At 37.6% G+C, this 14,890-nt stretch overlaps 1 protein-coding gene across 2 annotated transcripts in view; it reads left to right on the plus strand.

Moving 5' to 3' along the window:
• The window catches only part of CRYBG1 (crystallin beta-gamma domain containing 1), a 150,795-nt gene that overhangs the window by 85,612 nt on the left and 50,293 nt on the right, over positions 1-14,890 (plus strand). For both annotated transcript variants that reach the window (XM_075126614.1, XM_048844893.2), the window contains 5 exons: positions 1,046-2,562; positions 9,352-10,732; positions 10,860-11,036; positions 13,655-13,702; positions 13,815-13,933. In XM_075126614.1, coding sequence (XP_074982715.1) covers positions 1,046-2,562; positions 9,352-10,732; positions 10,860-11,036; positions 13,655-13,702; positions 13,815-13,933 — 3,242 coding nt within the window. The remainder of the gene's footprint in view (positions 1-1,045; positions 2,563-9,351; positions 10,733-10,859; positions 11,037-13,654; positions 13,703-13,814; positions 13,934-14,890) is intronic.

Consider the following 14,890-nt stretch of genomic DNA (forward strand, 5'->3'; position numbering starts at 1 on the left):
AAAGTTCAAACTTTATAACAATTAAAACATAAATTTTAAAATATATAAGGTAAATAGCCTTAAATCAAACTCTAAGTTCTCAAGCAGCATTTTTCTTTCTTTGCCTATCTGTAAACTTTGATTATGGATGGAAATATATTTGTCAGCTTATGTATGTATGGTGAAATAAATGTTTATCAACATTTACTGATAAAAATCTAATCCTTCCAATGCTAGCTATAAAGAAAATATTAGTCTATTTAAAAATAAAACTGTACACAATTTATTATGAAAAGACTTAGACTATGTTAATATTGTGAAAGGGTCTTTGTTTATTTTGCTCTAATTTTTCAGTAAACAAAATTGATTTGTATAGCACTAATTCCTTTAGACAGGAAGTATTATTAAAAATGTTTCTGTTATATTTTGATTGCTGAAGATTTTCCATTGCATTATGCCTGCTTTTTAAAGTGTTTATAAATTCTTTGTAACTTACTGACACATATTGTAAATATACTGAAATTCTCTAGATAACCTGTCAAACAGGAAATAAGTTTATTTGAAGTTATAGGGTAAAATTTCACTCATAGGGTTAAATTCTGCCCTTAGTCACTTATACTAATATGCATCGAACTCAGTGGTGTGGCACTATTTTAGTAGAGGGCAAATTTTGGTCCACAGTGTAACATTGCTCATATTATTTTTCCTGTGTAGTAATTTAACCTACCTTTGCAAATTTGCTATGGAAATTTATCACTTCAGACATAAAAATCTATGGACCTCTCTTCATATTGATGAACAAACTAAAAGTGTGTGCACAAGTGTTTGAAGATTTGAGACTTATATTACCAATAATATTAAAGCAAGATGTGTGTAATTAGAAAAGCATTATATAACAATATATAAAATAAAAGTAAAGCATATCTTTTCTAAGATGACCTACTGTTTAATAAACAGTTTAGTTCCCCTTGGCTACCTCTTGGAACATATAAATGTTCATTAATAATGTGTTTCTTGAAGAAATACCTTTCACATTATCAAACTTTTTTTTTCTAATTTTGTTTAGTCTAAAACACAGTCTCCAGAATCTTCCAAAGAAGAGAACAGAAAGAAACCAGTTTTGGGAAAGCTTGGAAATTTGTTTAGTACAGGGAGGAGAAAAAATGCCAAAAATTCACTAGAACCCTCTAAAAGTCCAAATATTGAAAGTGGGAAATCAGTTTCACTTTATAAGGATACAGCTTCACTCAAATCAACAGATAGTGAAGACCTAAAGAAAGAAGAATGTACAATTCCCCAAGTGCAGGAGGCAAGAAGATGGAATGCTCTTGCAGAGACACAAGAATATTGTGAGAAAATAACACCTTTGAGTCACAGTATTATTACAGCATGGAGCAGCAAGGAAGACTTTTCTGATATCGAGTGGTCACCTGATTGGAACAGTAGCACTGGAACAATAAAAAACACATTCTCTGAAAGTGACCTTACAGTGGAGACATTGGAACTAAAAGAAGAGCCTGTTGTAGACATTACTAATTCTACAACACCGGATTTCATCAGAAGTTTGAATAATTTATCTAGTGAAGACTTAGAAAATAACATATTAAATAATAAACAACTAGTGAATGTGCAAAGGTCTTCACAACCTGAGTGTGCAGCGTCAAAGGAATTGCCACACAGTTTGAAATCCAAAACAGCTGAGCACATACATCCTGCTAGAGTTCTAACATTAGATATCTATCTTAGTAAAACAGAAGAAACACCTTTTAATGAATCTGTGACTTTTCTATCAGGAGAAGTTTGGGGTGAAACAGACACAATGGATAAAAAATCTGTTACTAGGAGATCTGGAAAGAGGAGGAAATCTCAGTCATCGAGTGAGACTCTAAATGGAGAGAGAAATCAGACTGAGAATACTGCAAAAAAAGATTCTGCTTTTGGTGATGTTCCTTCTGATGTGGTTTCAGAAAAGATAACCAATTCAGAAAGAAAAATTAAATCTCCTCAACAGACTCCTGAACGGAACTCTTCTACCTTGAGTAACCAGGACTTAAAAGTCGGATCTAACCACAAAGGGCTGCCTAAAACTGAATCTGAGAAAAGCAAACAGCAGCTCCCAACTTCATCCCCTTTCAGGAGAAGATCATTTAAAAAGAATCCGTCTGATGCAGTCCCTCTTTCTCCCACTGGTTTGAAGAGTCCACTAAAAGATTCTTTACCAAAAAAGCAGTTTATACAGCCTATGGCAGCAACAGAAGGTAACCCAACAACAAAAAGTACTTCAGTGGAAAAGGGAGCAGTATCTGCACCTTCTAGTGAAAGCAAAGCAGAGACCTCCAAAGTTTCCTCTCTCAATGACACAGAGAACACCACTTCTTTACTTTCTGAAAGTAAAACTGAATCCAAGACGGCAAAACGTGTAAATAGCTCTGATGGAAAAGCTGTCTTGCTTACTGAAGGGATTCAGAATGGAGAACTAGGCAAATCCACCGAAAAACCAGCAAGTTCCGATTTAAACAGCACAAAGCTGAGAAATTTATGTTTGGATGTTTCCAGATCTACAGTTACAACAAAAATTAGCCTGTAAGTAATTTATACTTTAATTTGACTGCTCATTGTAGCTTTTACCTTGACAAAATCAATACATTTTCATATAGCACTTTTTAATATCTATCTAAATTTTTCTCAGTAAAAATGACACTGAGAATTTGAAAATCATGCATTTCTGTCAAATTTTGTGTGGACCACAGAATAAGTAACACTTAAGGATTCCTTTAATTGAAAAAAATTACTAAAAATGGTATTTTTTCAGTTTTTCTTTGTGCTTTTGACAACTTTGTGTGTAGTCCATTTCACTGTGTGCTACTGTATAGTCATTTAGTTTTTCCTTTGCGGGAAAGACCCTTATAAACATCAGCTGGAGAGGTTAAAAACCAATACTGTTTAAAAATTATACTGTCAAAAAGTGGACTTTTACTTTTAATATTGACACTTCTAAAAATTCAAGTTGACAGTGTCCCATATTATATTATGAAGTGACAGTCACTCTTGTATCAGAGCAATAGAAAAGCAAAATCCACAGTTAGATGGATGCTTAATTTGAATTCAAGGTGTTGAAAGGTAAAATATCTCCTACAATGCTTACTGTCAAAGTTTGACCCTGACATTAAAAAGCAGGGTAACAAAACACCTTGTCTTGGTTATTGTTGATTGAAACTTGGTGATGGGGATGAATGCTCTTTCTAATCGATAAATGTTCAGGTCCGTGTTGCTGCTCTATGCTGACAGGAGAGAGCTCTCCTGTCGACATAATTAAATCACCCCCAACGAGCGATGGTAACTGTGCTGGCAGGAGAAACTCTCCTACCGCCATAGGATTGTGTACACTACCACTGGCATATGTCGCTCAGGAGGGTGTGTTTTTTCACACCCCTGAGCGACATAAGTTTTGCCAACATAAGTGGTAGTATAGACATGGCCTTATAGTGAGATTGTTGACTCCTGCTGTTAGTCATACACTTCTGTAGCAGCATCAGTCAAGTGAATGTCACACTTTATATAGGCAGCTGACTTCAGCTGAGATAGTTAAAATACCAGATGAGATTCATCAGATCATAATTTGAAAATGTTCCAATCAGAACATGCGAATTGTAAAACTAGGCGTGTATCAAATTGCTGTGTAATGGAAAAAAAGATTGGCAATCTCATAACAAAGAGACTTTTTTTCCCCCACACACTTCATTAGGCAGAAGCAGAAACTTACCTTGCATAGCTCAGAGGGCCGTGTTTTTAGTTTTAAAAGTTTAAGAAGACATGAAGCATTTTTCTAAAAAAGTTTACTTTTATCCTTTTCTATTTGACTAACTCCAGTTACTTTCACACATTCCCCTGGCCTATCGAATGAAACTAAACCTTAGCAATATCGTTGTATTTTATAATGCCAAAACATGCTTGCTTTTACACCATTATGCTCAAAGTCCGCAAAGATCTGGGAATAGTTAAATGCTGCTATAGAAGCATTACAGATGATGAACACATTTGTGGGTTGTTTTTTTTTATTTGACAGTTCCATACAAGTAGTGATAGTATTTTTTGTCCTTTAAATTGTTTTGGCAAACAAGGGTATTTAAAATCCAGGATACTTTCCTTATTATGTTATAACACCTTTTAAAAGGGACAAATTTGAGGCCCAAGAGACCTGAGTCTACCTTTAATGAGGTTATAGCCAAATTTAGGATGATAGTACATCATAATCAGAGCATAAGACCTGAGGCTTGCAACTATTTTGGTATTCTTAATGCAAATCTTGGCCTCGGTTCTCATTGGTAATGTTCAAACATTTGTTTTTGTAGCTGCCCGCATTTGTGCCCATTTGTTAAATTAGCCAGGTCTGTGATCACACAATTTTGTTTTGCTTGTGTCAGCCATTGATGTACTGGCATTGGTGTATTTTGTGAAGCTTGTCATTTTTGCTGTATAGTGCCTGTGTGAGTCACCTTCCCTATATGGCTAAACTGGGGGAGGTCTAACTGCTTTCTTCTTAAGGCTGACTGCTATGTTGTAAACAGTATGTCATCTTTAAAGGGGAATCCACCAGTATTTATCTTAGGGCTTGTCTACACTTAAAACTCAGTAGTGGCGCTGCTGTAGCAGTTCAAAGAAGACGCTGCCTACGCCGATGGGAGGGCTTCTCCTGTCAGCACAGGTAGTCCACTTTCCCAAGAGGCGGTTGCTAGGTTGACAGGAGAATTCTCTCGTCACCCTAGTGCTGTCTACACTGGGGGTTAGGTCAGTTTAACTGCGTCGCTCAGGAGTGTGGATTTTTCACACGCTTGAGCAAAGTAATTATACCAACTTAATTTCCTAGTGTAGACCAGGCCTTATACCTGCTCACACTTGGCGAGCAGACAGTTTCAGGTTTAGTGAATTGGAGGCTGAGTTGCACTGCTTAGTGAATTGTATGAATTAGCCAGACTTGAATGAGTGTAGAAGGCAAGTTTACATGATAGTGGATAATCTATCTTCCACTCTTCCCCGCATAAGGATATATTTCAAGCATACCAACAGTGAGCCAAGTGTTTTGGTTTTTTTACCTTTGCATTGTTTATCCCATTTTAATACAAAGTAGACCTTACCTGGTGCCTCATGCTTTAAGGCAGCATTTCCGAAAGTGCAGAACATTCCTCTTTGGGGAAATGGGTTCTCAAAAGTTCAGATGTGGGGTGCACAGACAGACCTCTTAATTATTTGGCAGAGTCTGTTTTCATTTTTTGAAAGAGAGGTTTCTACCTGTCGCTGTGAAGAAACACATGCTTCGCATTTTGAAAGTTAACTGTGGCACAGGTATTTGCCTGAATTGCCGTGAGCCTGCAGTTATACCTGTGAGACATTAACTGCCTTGTTTTTTCAATGGGTGCTAACTCAGATGTGCTCAATAATACTGCAAAAGGCCAAAATTGAGTGCTCATCAGAGAATGTAAGAAAGGAAAGGAAGGATCATATTATGAAAATCAGAAGTCCTCAAAATGTGGGGTGGTGAGAGTGAAGGACTGGCCAGGGGAGGGGGACATGGAAGATGTATACATTAAAATTAGTCTTCCAACAATTGCAGGAGAAGGCACAATTGGTTTCCCTTTTCCTGAAGGGGAACTCAGCTTTCAAAAGTTCAGGAAACACTAGCTTTAGGCAAGCAAAAAACCGTGTCTAATGGTATGTCTATATTGCAATGAGACACCCATGGCTGGCCCGTGCCAGCTGACTTGGGCGCTTTTTAATTGCAGTGTCCAAGCCCAGGCTCTAGGATCCAGCGAGATAGGAGGGTCCTAGAGCTCGGGCTGCATCCTGAGCCCAGAAGTTTACACCGCAATTAAAGAGCCCCACAAACTGAGCCAGCTGGCACCAGCCAGTGGTAGGTTTTTAATTGCAGTGTAGACAAGCCCTAAGTATCTTTAGAATCTTGCTTATGAAGCTGTTTTCTACCTGGTTCCATTGCCTTCCTCGAAATATACAGGGAGTTCTTTTCTGTTCCCTTTTTTTAGCTTTGCAAAGCTTGGTCTACACTAGGAACTTATGTCGGTAGAACTACGTCCGCACCCCTGAGCAACATAATTACACTGACCTAATCCCTAGTGTAGACAGCACTATGGGCTTCTCCCATTGACACAGCTATCACCTCTCGGAGGTGGACTCCCTACGCTGGCGGGAGAAGCTCTTCTGTCAGCATCTTCACTAAACGCTACAGCAGCGCCACCACTGTAGTGCTGTAACAAAGACAAGCCCCAAGTGGTTTTCATGGTTTCAGTTTGTTCTTGCTGAAATACGGCCTGCCTACGGGGCAGTTAGAATTGTCCCTAAGTTTTAACAGTTTCTTTTCTCTGCTTGCCAAATGTTCTACTAGGGCTACTAGGATGATATGAAAAATGGAAAATCTTATGAAAGGAGACTCAAAGAGCTTGGCGTGTTTAGCCTAACCAAACTGAGGAGAGAGATGATTGCTCTCTATAAATACATCAAAGGGATAAATAGCGAGGGAGAGAAGTTACTTAAGTTAAGTGCCAGTGTGGACACAAGAATAAATAGATATAAACTGGCCATCAACAAGTTTAGGCTTGAAATTAGATGAAGGTTTCTAACCATCAGAGGAGTGAAGTTCTGGAACAGCCTCCCAAGGGGAGCAGTGGGGGCAAAACACCTAACTGGCTTCAAGACTGAGCTTGATAAGTTTATGGAGGGGATGGTATGATGAGTCTGCCTACAATGGCTTGTAGGCAGCCTTCAACTGCTATAGCAAATATCTCCACCAGCAGGTTATGGGGCACTAGATGGGGAGGGCTCTGAGTTACAACAGATAATTCTATCCCAGGTGTCTGGCTGGTGGGTCTTGCCCACATGTACAGGGTCTAACTGATTTGCCGTATTTCAGGTCAGGAGGGAATTTTCCCCTGGGTCAGATTGGCAGGGACCTTAAGGGATTTTTGCCTTCCTCTGCAGCATGGGGCATTGGTGACTTTCAGGTTTAAGACAAGTGTAAATGGCAGATTCTCTGTAACCTTAAAGAGAAAAGGAGTACTTGTGGCACCTTAGAGACTAACAAATTTATTTGAGGATAAGCTTTGATGCATCCGATGGAGTGAGCTGTAGCTCACGAAAGCTTATGCTCAAATAAATTTGTTAGTCTCTAAGGTGCCACAAGTACTCCTTTTCTTTTTGCGGATACAGACTAACATGGCTGCTACTCTGAAATCTGTAACTGTAAGTCTTTAAATCATGATTTGAGGACTCAGTAACTCAGACAGAGGTTGGGGTCTATTATAGGAGTGAGGTTCTGTGGCCTGCAATGTGCAGGAGGTCAGATTAGATGATCATGATGGTCCCTTCTGGCCTGAAGGTCTATGAGTCTACATTGATGAAACTTATGTACCTTCTAGTTGTGATCATATCTGAACAAGTTTCTGTTATCAGTATGTCTGTGTTGGTAGAGGGACTTCTTACAAAACAGATGACATTTGCTGTGCTATATAGGCTATCCACATAAACTCATTTGTACTCACCACCTCTGTCAATTCCTATTCAATTTAGTGAATAGTATTCTATCCAAACAGATAAGCATGAGTGTATGCCAAAAGATCATGTATAGACCTCACCTGTCTCTTTTTTTTTTTCTTAAGAGCCTGCTGGGAGCTGATCGGTGATCTCCCACAATCGCCAGATTTCATGTAGTGCATTTACACACACTGTGTGTGTGCTCTCATCACTGCATGCGTGTAACTCCCTGTAATGTTTAGGGAACCGATCACTGAGGGGAGAATGGGTCAGTTAACACTTCAACTCTAACAAGTTTTGAAGATTTATGCCCTAATTCTTTACTGTGTTCTGACCTCTTTACATTGCTCCTGTACCATAAAAGGGCCTGAAAACAGACTTTCCCCCTGTCCTGCCAGGAATTTCTTCTCTCCCCATCCTCCTCCGTTTTGCAAAGAGGTTCCTTGCCAGCATAACAGTCTTACGCTATCTCCTTCGCAGTCCCTTATGTAGAGTGCATTGGATGGAGTGTGACCAGAGCACTCTGCTCTGGCTGTTCTTGGCTGCAGGATGGCCCATAGACAGCTGAGTGAAGCTTCGGTGTGTTAGACTAGCCCCAGAGAAAGTTCAACATAATCAACCAAGATTTTGGGAGCCAGAAAGGTGATGTAAAGCCTTTGCTCCCGACTGCCCAGGCTGAACCTCCTAAGAAGCACAGCTCAGAATCTGACCTTGAAAATTTGTCATCTTGTGTTTAGAAACCAAAGTTAACAAAACTTTTCAGACTTCACTGTAAATTACCAAACAAAATTCATAATTGGAGAAAATGTTTTTACCACCCAATTTAACAGGTATATTTCAGGGGGAAATAAATCAGAGAATGTGATGTTGGGTATCAAGTAGTAGTTTTGGTTGATTTCATATTTTAAAAAAGGTTGGGTGAAATGAAACTCTTTCAATGTATTCCAAGTTTAAACAGGAAAATAATGAAATAAATTAATTCTTATTAAAGCCCACCTCGATTTACACTAAAAATGTATCTGGCTTATAAAAAAGAATTCAATTAGTTGTCTCCACTGTTAAACTTTGACTTTTGAGATATGTAAATAGTGGAAATTCTCCGGAGTGTTTGGCTATCTGATACACTGTTGTGTTTATCTACCAAATATTGTTAGGAACTTTGCGTGTGTGTGTGTTTAAGTTTGGTAAGCTAGTCAAATAATGTCAGTTGACTGTATTACTTGATCATGGTAAAATATTGTCAGATATTCCAGCAAGAATGCCCTGATGTAGGTGTCGGCCTACCTTTTTCATTGCATCATAGTGCCATTCTTACATTTTTTCAGAACTTCATTTCATTGCGTTTCTCACTTTTCTGAATTAAATTAACTCTGTTAAATAACTTGTTTTTTTGTAATTATGCATAAGTACCTATCTAAGGCTAAGCCTATTAAAGATCATAAAGTTTTGCTCTTTTTTCTTAGTATTCTAATAAATCAGTGCTTTAAAATATTTGACCATATTTGATGATGATTGACAATGTTTGACTAATATTTGACTAGTCAGCTATTTTTGACTAGTCAGATATTTTTCGACCAGCCAGATGCGCAATCCTTTGTTTGACATTATGAAATACTGGTACGTTGTTCCTGACTTTGGGTTACTGTTGGTAGCACAGTTATTATTCCTTTCTTTTTATGAAATCCTTTTGGAATATTGTAACTTAAACTGAATATTGATACTGGAAAAATATATTGTTATGAAACTGTGTTTTATTTCTTATTTTTAAATTAATACAATGATTCTACTTAAGCATACATTGCAAAATAACTTTCACTGTGCTTCTTGCAGTCCTGCCAAACCCAAGAATGTAGAACTGAATTTTAAAGCTCCTAAAAGTCTTGAAGACCTAGAAAGTGATCACGATTCTCTTGAAAAGCCAGTTAATAAAATTAACAGCAGCATTGCCAACAAAATTTCCTTGTTTGAAAATAAACGTGCTAATCAGTGCCAGCGACCCTCTGATGTCCCTGCTTTGAAAAATAACACTGTATCAAATACATTTGTTGGTAGAGCAAAGCTGAAATTTGGAAAACAACCCCAGGAATATGAACAAACTGATAAAATAATTAATAAGCAAAACAATCACCTGAAGTTACCTGAAAATGTGCCACGGGTGAAAGAAGGCTCAGCAGAAATAAAGACCAAACCTGAAGAAGGCTCTCAAGTAGGAACGTCCGTTAATGAGGAGGTTGAAAAGGCAGCAGAACTGAAGAAAGGAAAAGTTGCAGGATCGCTGTTTAACCAAACAAGCAAAGCAGATGCTAATGCTTGCTCTTTAAGACAAGCTGATGTAGAAGCTACCGCTATTAATAAAGACAGTTTGTTACCTATAACATCTTTACAAGATGCCAACAAAAATGAAACCTTAAAAGAAAATGCTAATAGAGCAATTAATGCAAGCTCAAAATTCCACCACAGAGAAGAAAAAATACTGTTATCAAACAGAGAGATCTCATCTCCTTGTAAAGATGATAAATGTCCCCTAAAATCTGATGTAGTTTCCAAAGAATCCGAATTAGAGGAGAATGTGCTTTTTCAGATACAAAATGAAGGCAAAAAGACAGAAACAGGAGAGCCAATTTCTACAAACATGCAGTGTAACAAAGGCAATTTAGAAAACATACGGACATTAGAGCAAAATATTATCAATATACAGCAAAGCCCAAGTAACACTGGTAATATTTCTCCTGGTAAAGATGAGAGTATTTCTGATTCCCCTTCTGACATGAAAAAGTTCACAGAAACTATCAAAAATCTAGACAGCTCAGTTTGCATACCCCAGAAGAAGAAAAGGCCAAAGCTTCCAAATTTCCCTGCACCCCATTTTGCAATGCCTCCAATTCATGAAGACAACTTAGAGAAAGTATTTGATCCCAGTGTATTTACATTGGGTTTGGGAATAAAGAGAGGAAAAACACAAGATCTAGCACCAGCCCTACAACTTAAAATGCAGAACCGGGATAGTACAGATGGTGAAATTAAGAGGTCCCGTCTGGAAAAAAGCGCTGTCTTCTCAAGCTTGCTGTCATCTACAGCTAAAGGAAAGGTGTTTACTCCCTCTGTAACCTCAGTAAATACTATTACAACAACTTTCTCAACTGACTCCTCAGAGATGCCTGCTTTACCACTTGATGCAGTCAGACCATTTGACATGCCTCAAAACTCTGAGGTAATAAAACTAAATAATTCAGAAAATTAAACCTTATGAAACCCTGCCTGGCTGTTAAAAAACAAAACAAAAAACAAACAAAAAAACCAACAACAAAAAACCCTTTAATTTTGATTTTGCAATTCAGTCTCTTTCAGGTTTAAAAGTTCCAAATTACATGGAAAAATATTTGCAAACAGATGATGCAAAAGAAGCACTAAATTCACAAATGCCAAACTATGGAAGCACTGGCAAAAATTTCTCAAGCTGGTTAAAGTCTAGCTCATGTGAACCAAATATCCCTTCTGGCTTTCTAGACGGAGAGGTGAGCATGTTGCAATTCTTCTAAGTGGTTTGAAAAGTTATTCAGTTTTCATGTTATCTTCAGTACACACAATTTGACTTGTTTTTCCTTCCAAGTAGCGAAGTACATAAATTGTGAGTTTAGAAGAGTGGCTAAATGTGGCAATGATAGCGTGCGTGTGTGTGTGTGTGTGTGTGTCTCCCTTATTGATGATTCTACAATGTGTCCTTATCCTAGGAATCTTAATAAATAATAATCAAACACTAGACGTTCTGTTCTGAATCCTCACTTTCCCTTTTTTTAAATAAAGCTTGTTCTGATTTACTTCTGTAAATCAGTAGAATACTTTCCGTTTTCTTTCCCAATTCTGTAGACTTTTGAAGACATCCACTCCTTTTTGATATGCACTGCTTCCCTCCCCAACAAGACACAGGGCCATTCCACTGCTGCAGAGATAATGGGTCAGGCTTCCTTACTCCTCATATTTAGGGCAGTAGTCATAATTTTTAAGGAGACTTTAAAAATGGCATTGTAGTGATGGTGAAAGGTGCTGGATTAATAGCCCTGGATATTGAAGTCCTTTTATCTATTCACAGAATGGGTATTCATGGGAAGCATCCACACATATTAACTTGATTTTTAAAGTTAATTTAAGGGAAGGGCAGACCTGCTTGTTCCCTTAGTAACATTCTGTTGCACTACATGTTAGGATCAACTCACATTACTGCTGTCTGAACTATGAATAAATGTACAACTATTTCTACTGCTACAGACCTCTAACATTCAAAAATATTTCCCACCGATACCAAAAAGGCAAAGTACATTCAGTAGGTGGTGGGAAAGAAGGAGAGTAGCGGAGCTGTGAGCTCCCAAATTTAATAGTCTCCTCAAAATGGTGTATAGAATTGAGGGAGAATACAGAAAACCAGGAAGTACTTCTCAAAACTGAATAATTTTTCTGCTCTCTTTGGTGTATCCACCACAGTGCTTAATCTTTTTTTAAAAAAATAGTAGTGTGGGGCACTTGGAAGGCTGTTCCATTAGCTGTTTCTCTTCTCCCCCTCCCTCCCCCCCCCCACCTCCCCAAGGAAGCAGAAAGCACTGTCCTGCACTATTAAGGTTGGGTGTTCTTTCCATCAGAGTTGAGACTTTTGTCAAATGTTTCAAGGTTACAGATTAGTTTGAGTATTGTAGTAGTTTCGATTTACATTGCGAGGAGAAGAAAGATCTTGCTCTGATCTTTTCTAATGTGATGATTTCTAAAATAGATTGTGAAGCTCAATGATTAAAGATATTTCAGTGGTTACTTACCCATCCATGTTTATTCTGCTGCCAGTGGGTTAAATGGAATGTTTTTAACAAGCATACAGTCCTGATCCCACAAAAAGATCAATGTAGGCACATAAAACTTACTCCCATGGATTTCATAGGACTCCATGAATCTCCCTTTGTAGGACTGGGGCCTTTTTTTACTTTATCTTCCTTAGGAGAGGAAGAGAAAATTGTTTTATTTGTATGAAGTGGACCTGTTGTACATGTTCTCTTGACTAAGCTTGATAATAAAGTTAATAAGCAGCGTAAAGGAAAGGAATATAAGGACAGCAACAAAAAATAACCTTAAACTGGGCAAATACTGACTAGAATTTAATCAGAAGCTAGAAAACCAGGCCTGCAGTAGTATTCTCAACTCATTATGATGATGCCTATAAAAAATGAGCAGTCGTTAGGCAGCTGGTGTTCTGAGACCAATGCCTGTCATGCTCACCAGCATTGTCTCAGTGTTTCCTTGCACTTTGCAGTCTGTCTGTCTATCCATCTGTGGTGTGTTGTCTTTTACTTAGATTGTAAACTCTTTGGGGCAGGGGATGTCTTTTTGTTCTTCTTCCACTGCTGAAGATGATAGGGTCTTGGTCCATGGGTATTAGTGCAATATAAATATATTAAAATGTTAACATTTTCTTCCGTTCTTTAGAAACACAATATATAATTACAGCTTTATTGCATATTCTCTATCACTTAGTTCAACATTGGTTTAAAATGTTGGCTTTTAAAATTGTATGTTTTCTGACTCAAAGTGTAGTTTGACTGTTTTGTCTGGCATATTTTTGTTTAGTCTCCTGGTGTTCTCACGTATTCTTTTAAATTTATAAATCCACATTTTATAACTAAAAGATGTCCATAAGAAAATGATTGTGCTGATTATTTTAAATGTATATTTTTATATGCCAGCATATCTAATCTTTACAATATTTGTATATGCTTTTTAAAAAATAATTTTTGTAGCATTTTTTCCATAGTATCTCTATACAAAAAACATTTTACTTTTTAATTGTAGAGCATATGCTTCTGTAATTCCAGCACAACCCCAATTTAAGTGGTCTGTGGGAACACCTTTGGAAAATCTGGAAAGCTGGCCAGCAAGATTTTCAAGGCTACCTGGTCCACAGGCAACACTTCGACTAGTATAACATTTGTGCACGTGTGACGAAGTGGTCTTCAGTAGGAGAAATTGGAAACAAAATTAAAATCAATTTATATAATACCAAATGAGAACATACTTAATTATTTTATTGTTTTGTAATGGAAAAATTACACTCTCTATTAAATATCTATTCCTGTTTTTTTTTCTCCCCTATCAGGCATTTTCAGGAAACAGCCAAAATAAAATCAATCCCAGACCTGGCAAGGTAAGGTTTATATTTTCTATTTTTTGTTACAGACTACTGTTCCCTGTTAGATTTAAAAATGGTGATATATAATGCTCATGTGTTTTTTTTGTTTGTTTGTTTTTTGATACAGATGGTGATATATAGTGAATCAAACTCTCACAAGAATGGTATAGAAGTTTTTAATGATGTTTTGGATTGCAGCTCTTGGGTGCTGTCATCAGTGATTTTAGTTAAAGTCATCCGAGGATGGTAAGATGGGAATTTTTCTCCACATGATTTTGCCCCATATCCATGAGGCTAGGAACAAAGGGAACAGAACCAATTTGTAACTCCACTGCAGTACTGTTTCAGCTTAGTCAATTTAACCATATTTTGATTGTCCGTTACATTTTGGCCAAACCAAATCAAGAAACAGTGTTCTAATATTAGACCCTTTCTAACCTAGTACATGGCTTCCAAACTGTGCCCATTGTCCAGCCAACTGGGATATCCTGAGCTGGTTTTATACCATATATGCAACTGTTTTAGCAAACATGATTGCTGATCCAGTGTAGACAGGATCTTTACATGTCCCTGAAGGCAAACCTCTGCACCCACCAGAGCCCTGTTGAGGCCAATGATATGTAGCATGGAATTAACTGTAGGCAGCTGGGGTTCCAAGAGGGTGCAAGGATCTGCCTGGCTGGAGTGAATTGCATTATTGAGAGTTGCGGGGAGGGTGTTAGCATAGTAAAGCATGATCATGGTGACATCATGTCAGCTAGAAATCTGTGTGCATTTCTCTTAAATCTTTGTTTCCTCGAAGGGGCATACAGTAGGTAAGAGGTTAAAACTCAGTCTATTTAAAGTTTCCCAGACGGACTTCGCACACTAACAGCCAAGATGCAATATTTTTTCATTAACAAATTTTTCTTTAATAGATTTAGCTGTTTTTGATGTCACATATGTGTAATTTGCAAGTTACAGATTTTTTTGCCAACTTCTACATCACTAATCTGTGTTTAAAAGCAATCTAATTTGCATACTTTAGTTTACATATTGGACTAATTACCAAATATAAAAGCCTTTGGGCAGTTTAACGCTGCCATAAAATTCATGTAGTCCTCCTTTTTTCATTTTAATATCCCTTTCTACATAGCATATGCAAAAGTAGTTATCTCATTGTTCACAAAAAACCCCTACACCACAGTGATATAATGTGGCCAT

The sequence above is a fragment of the Caretta caretta genome, chromosome 3, assembly GCF_965140235.1.
Source record: "Caretta caretta isolate rCarCar2 chromosome 3, rCarCar1.hap1, whole genome shotgun sequence".
NCBI classification, from domain to species: domain Eukaryota; kingdom Metazoa; phylum Chordata; order Testudines; family Cheloniidae; genus Caretta; species Caretta caretta.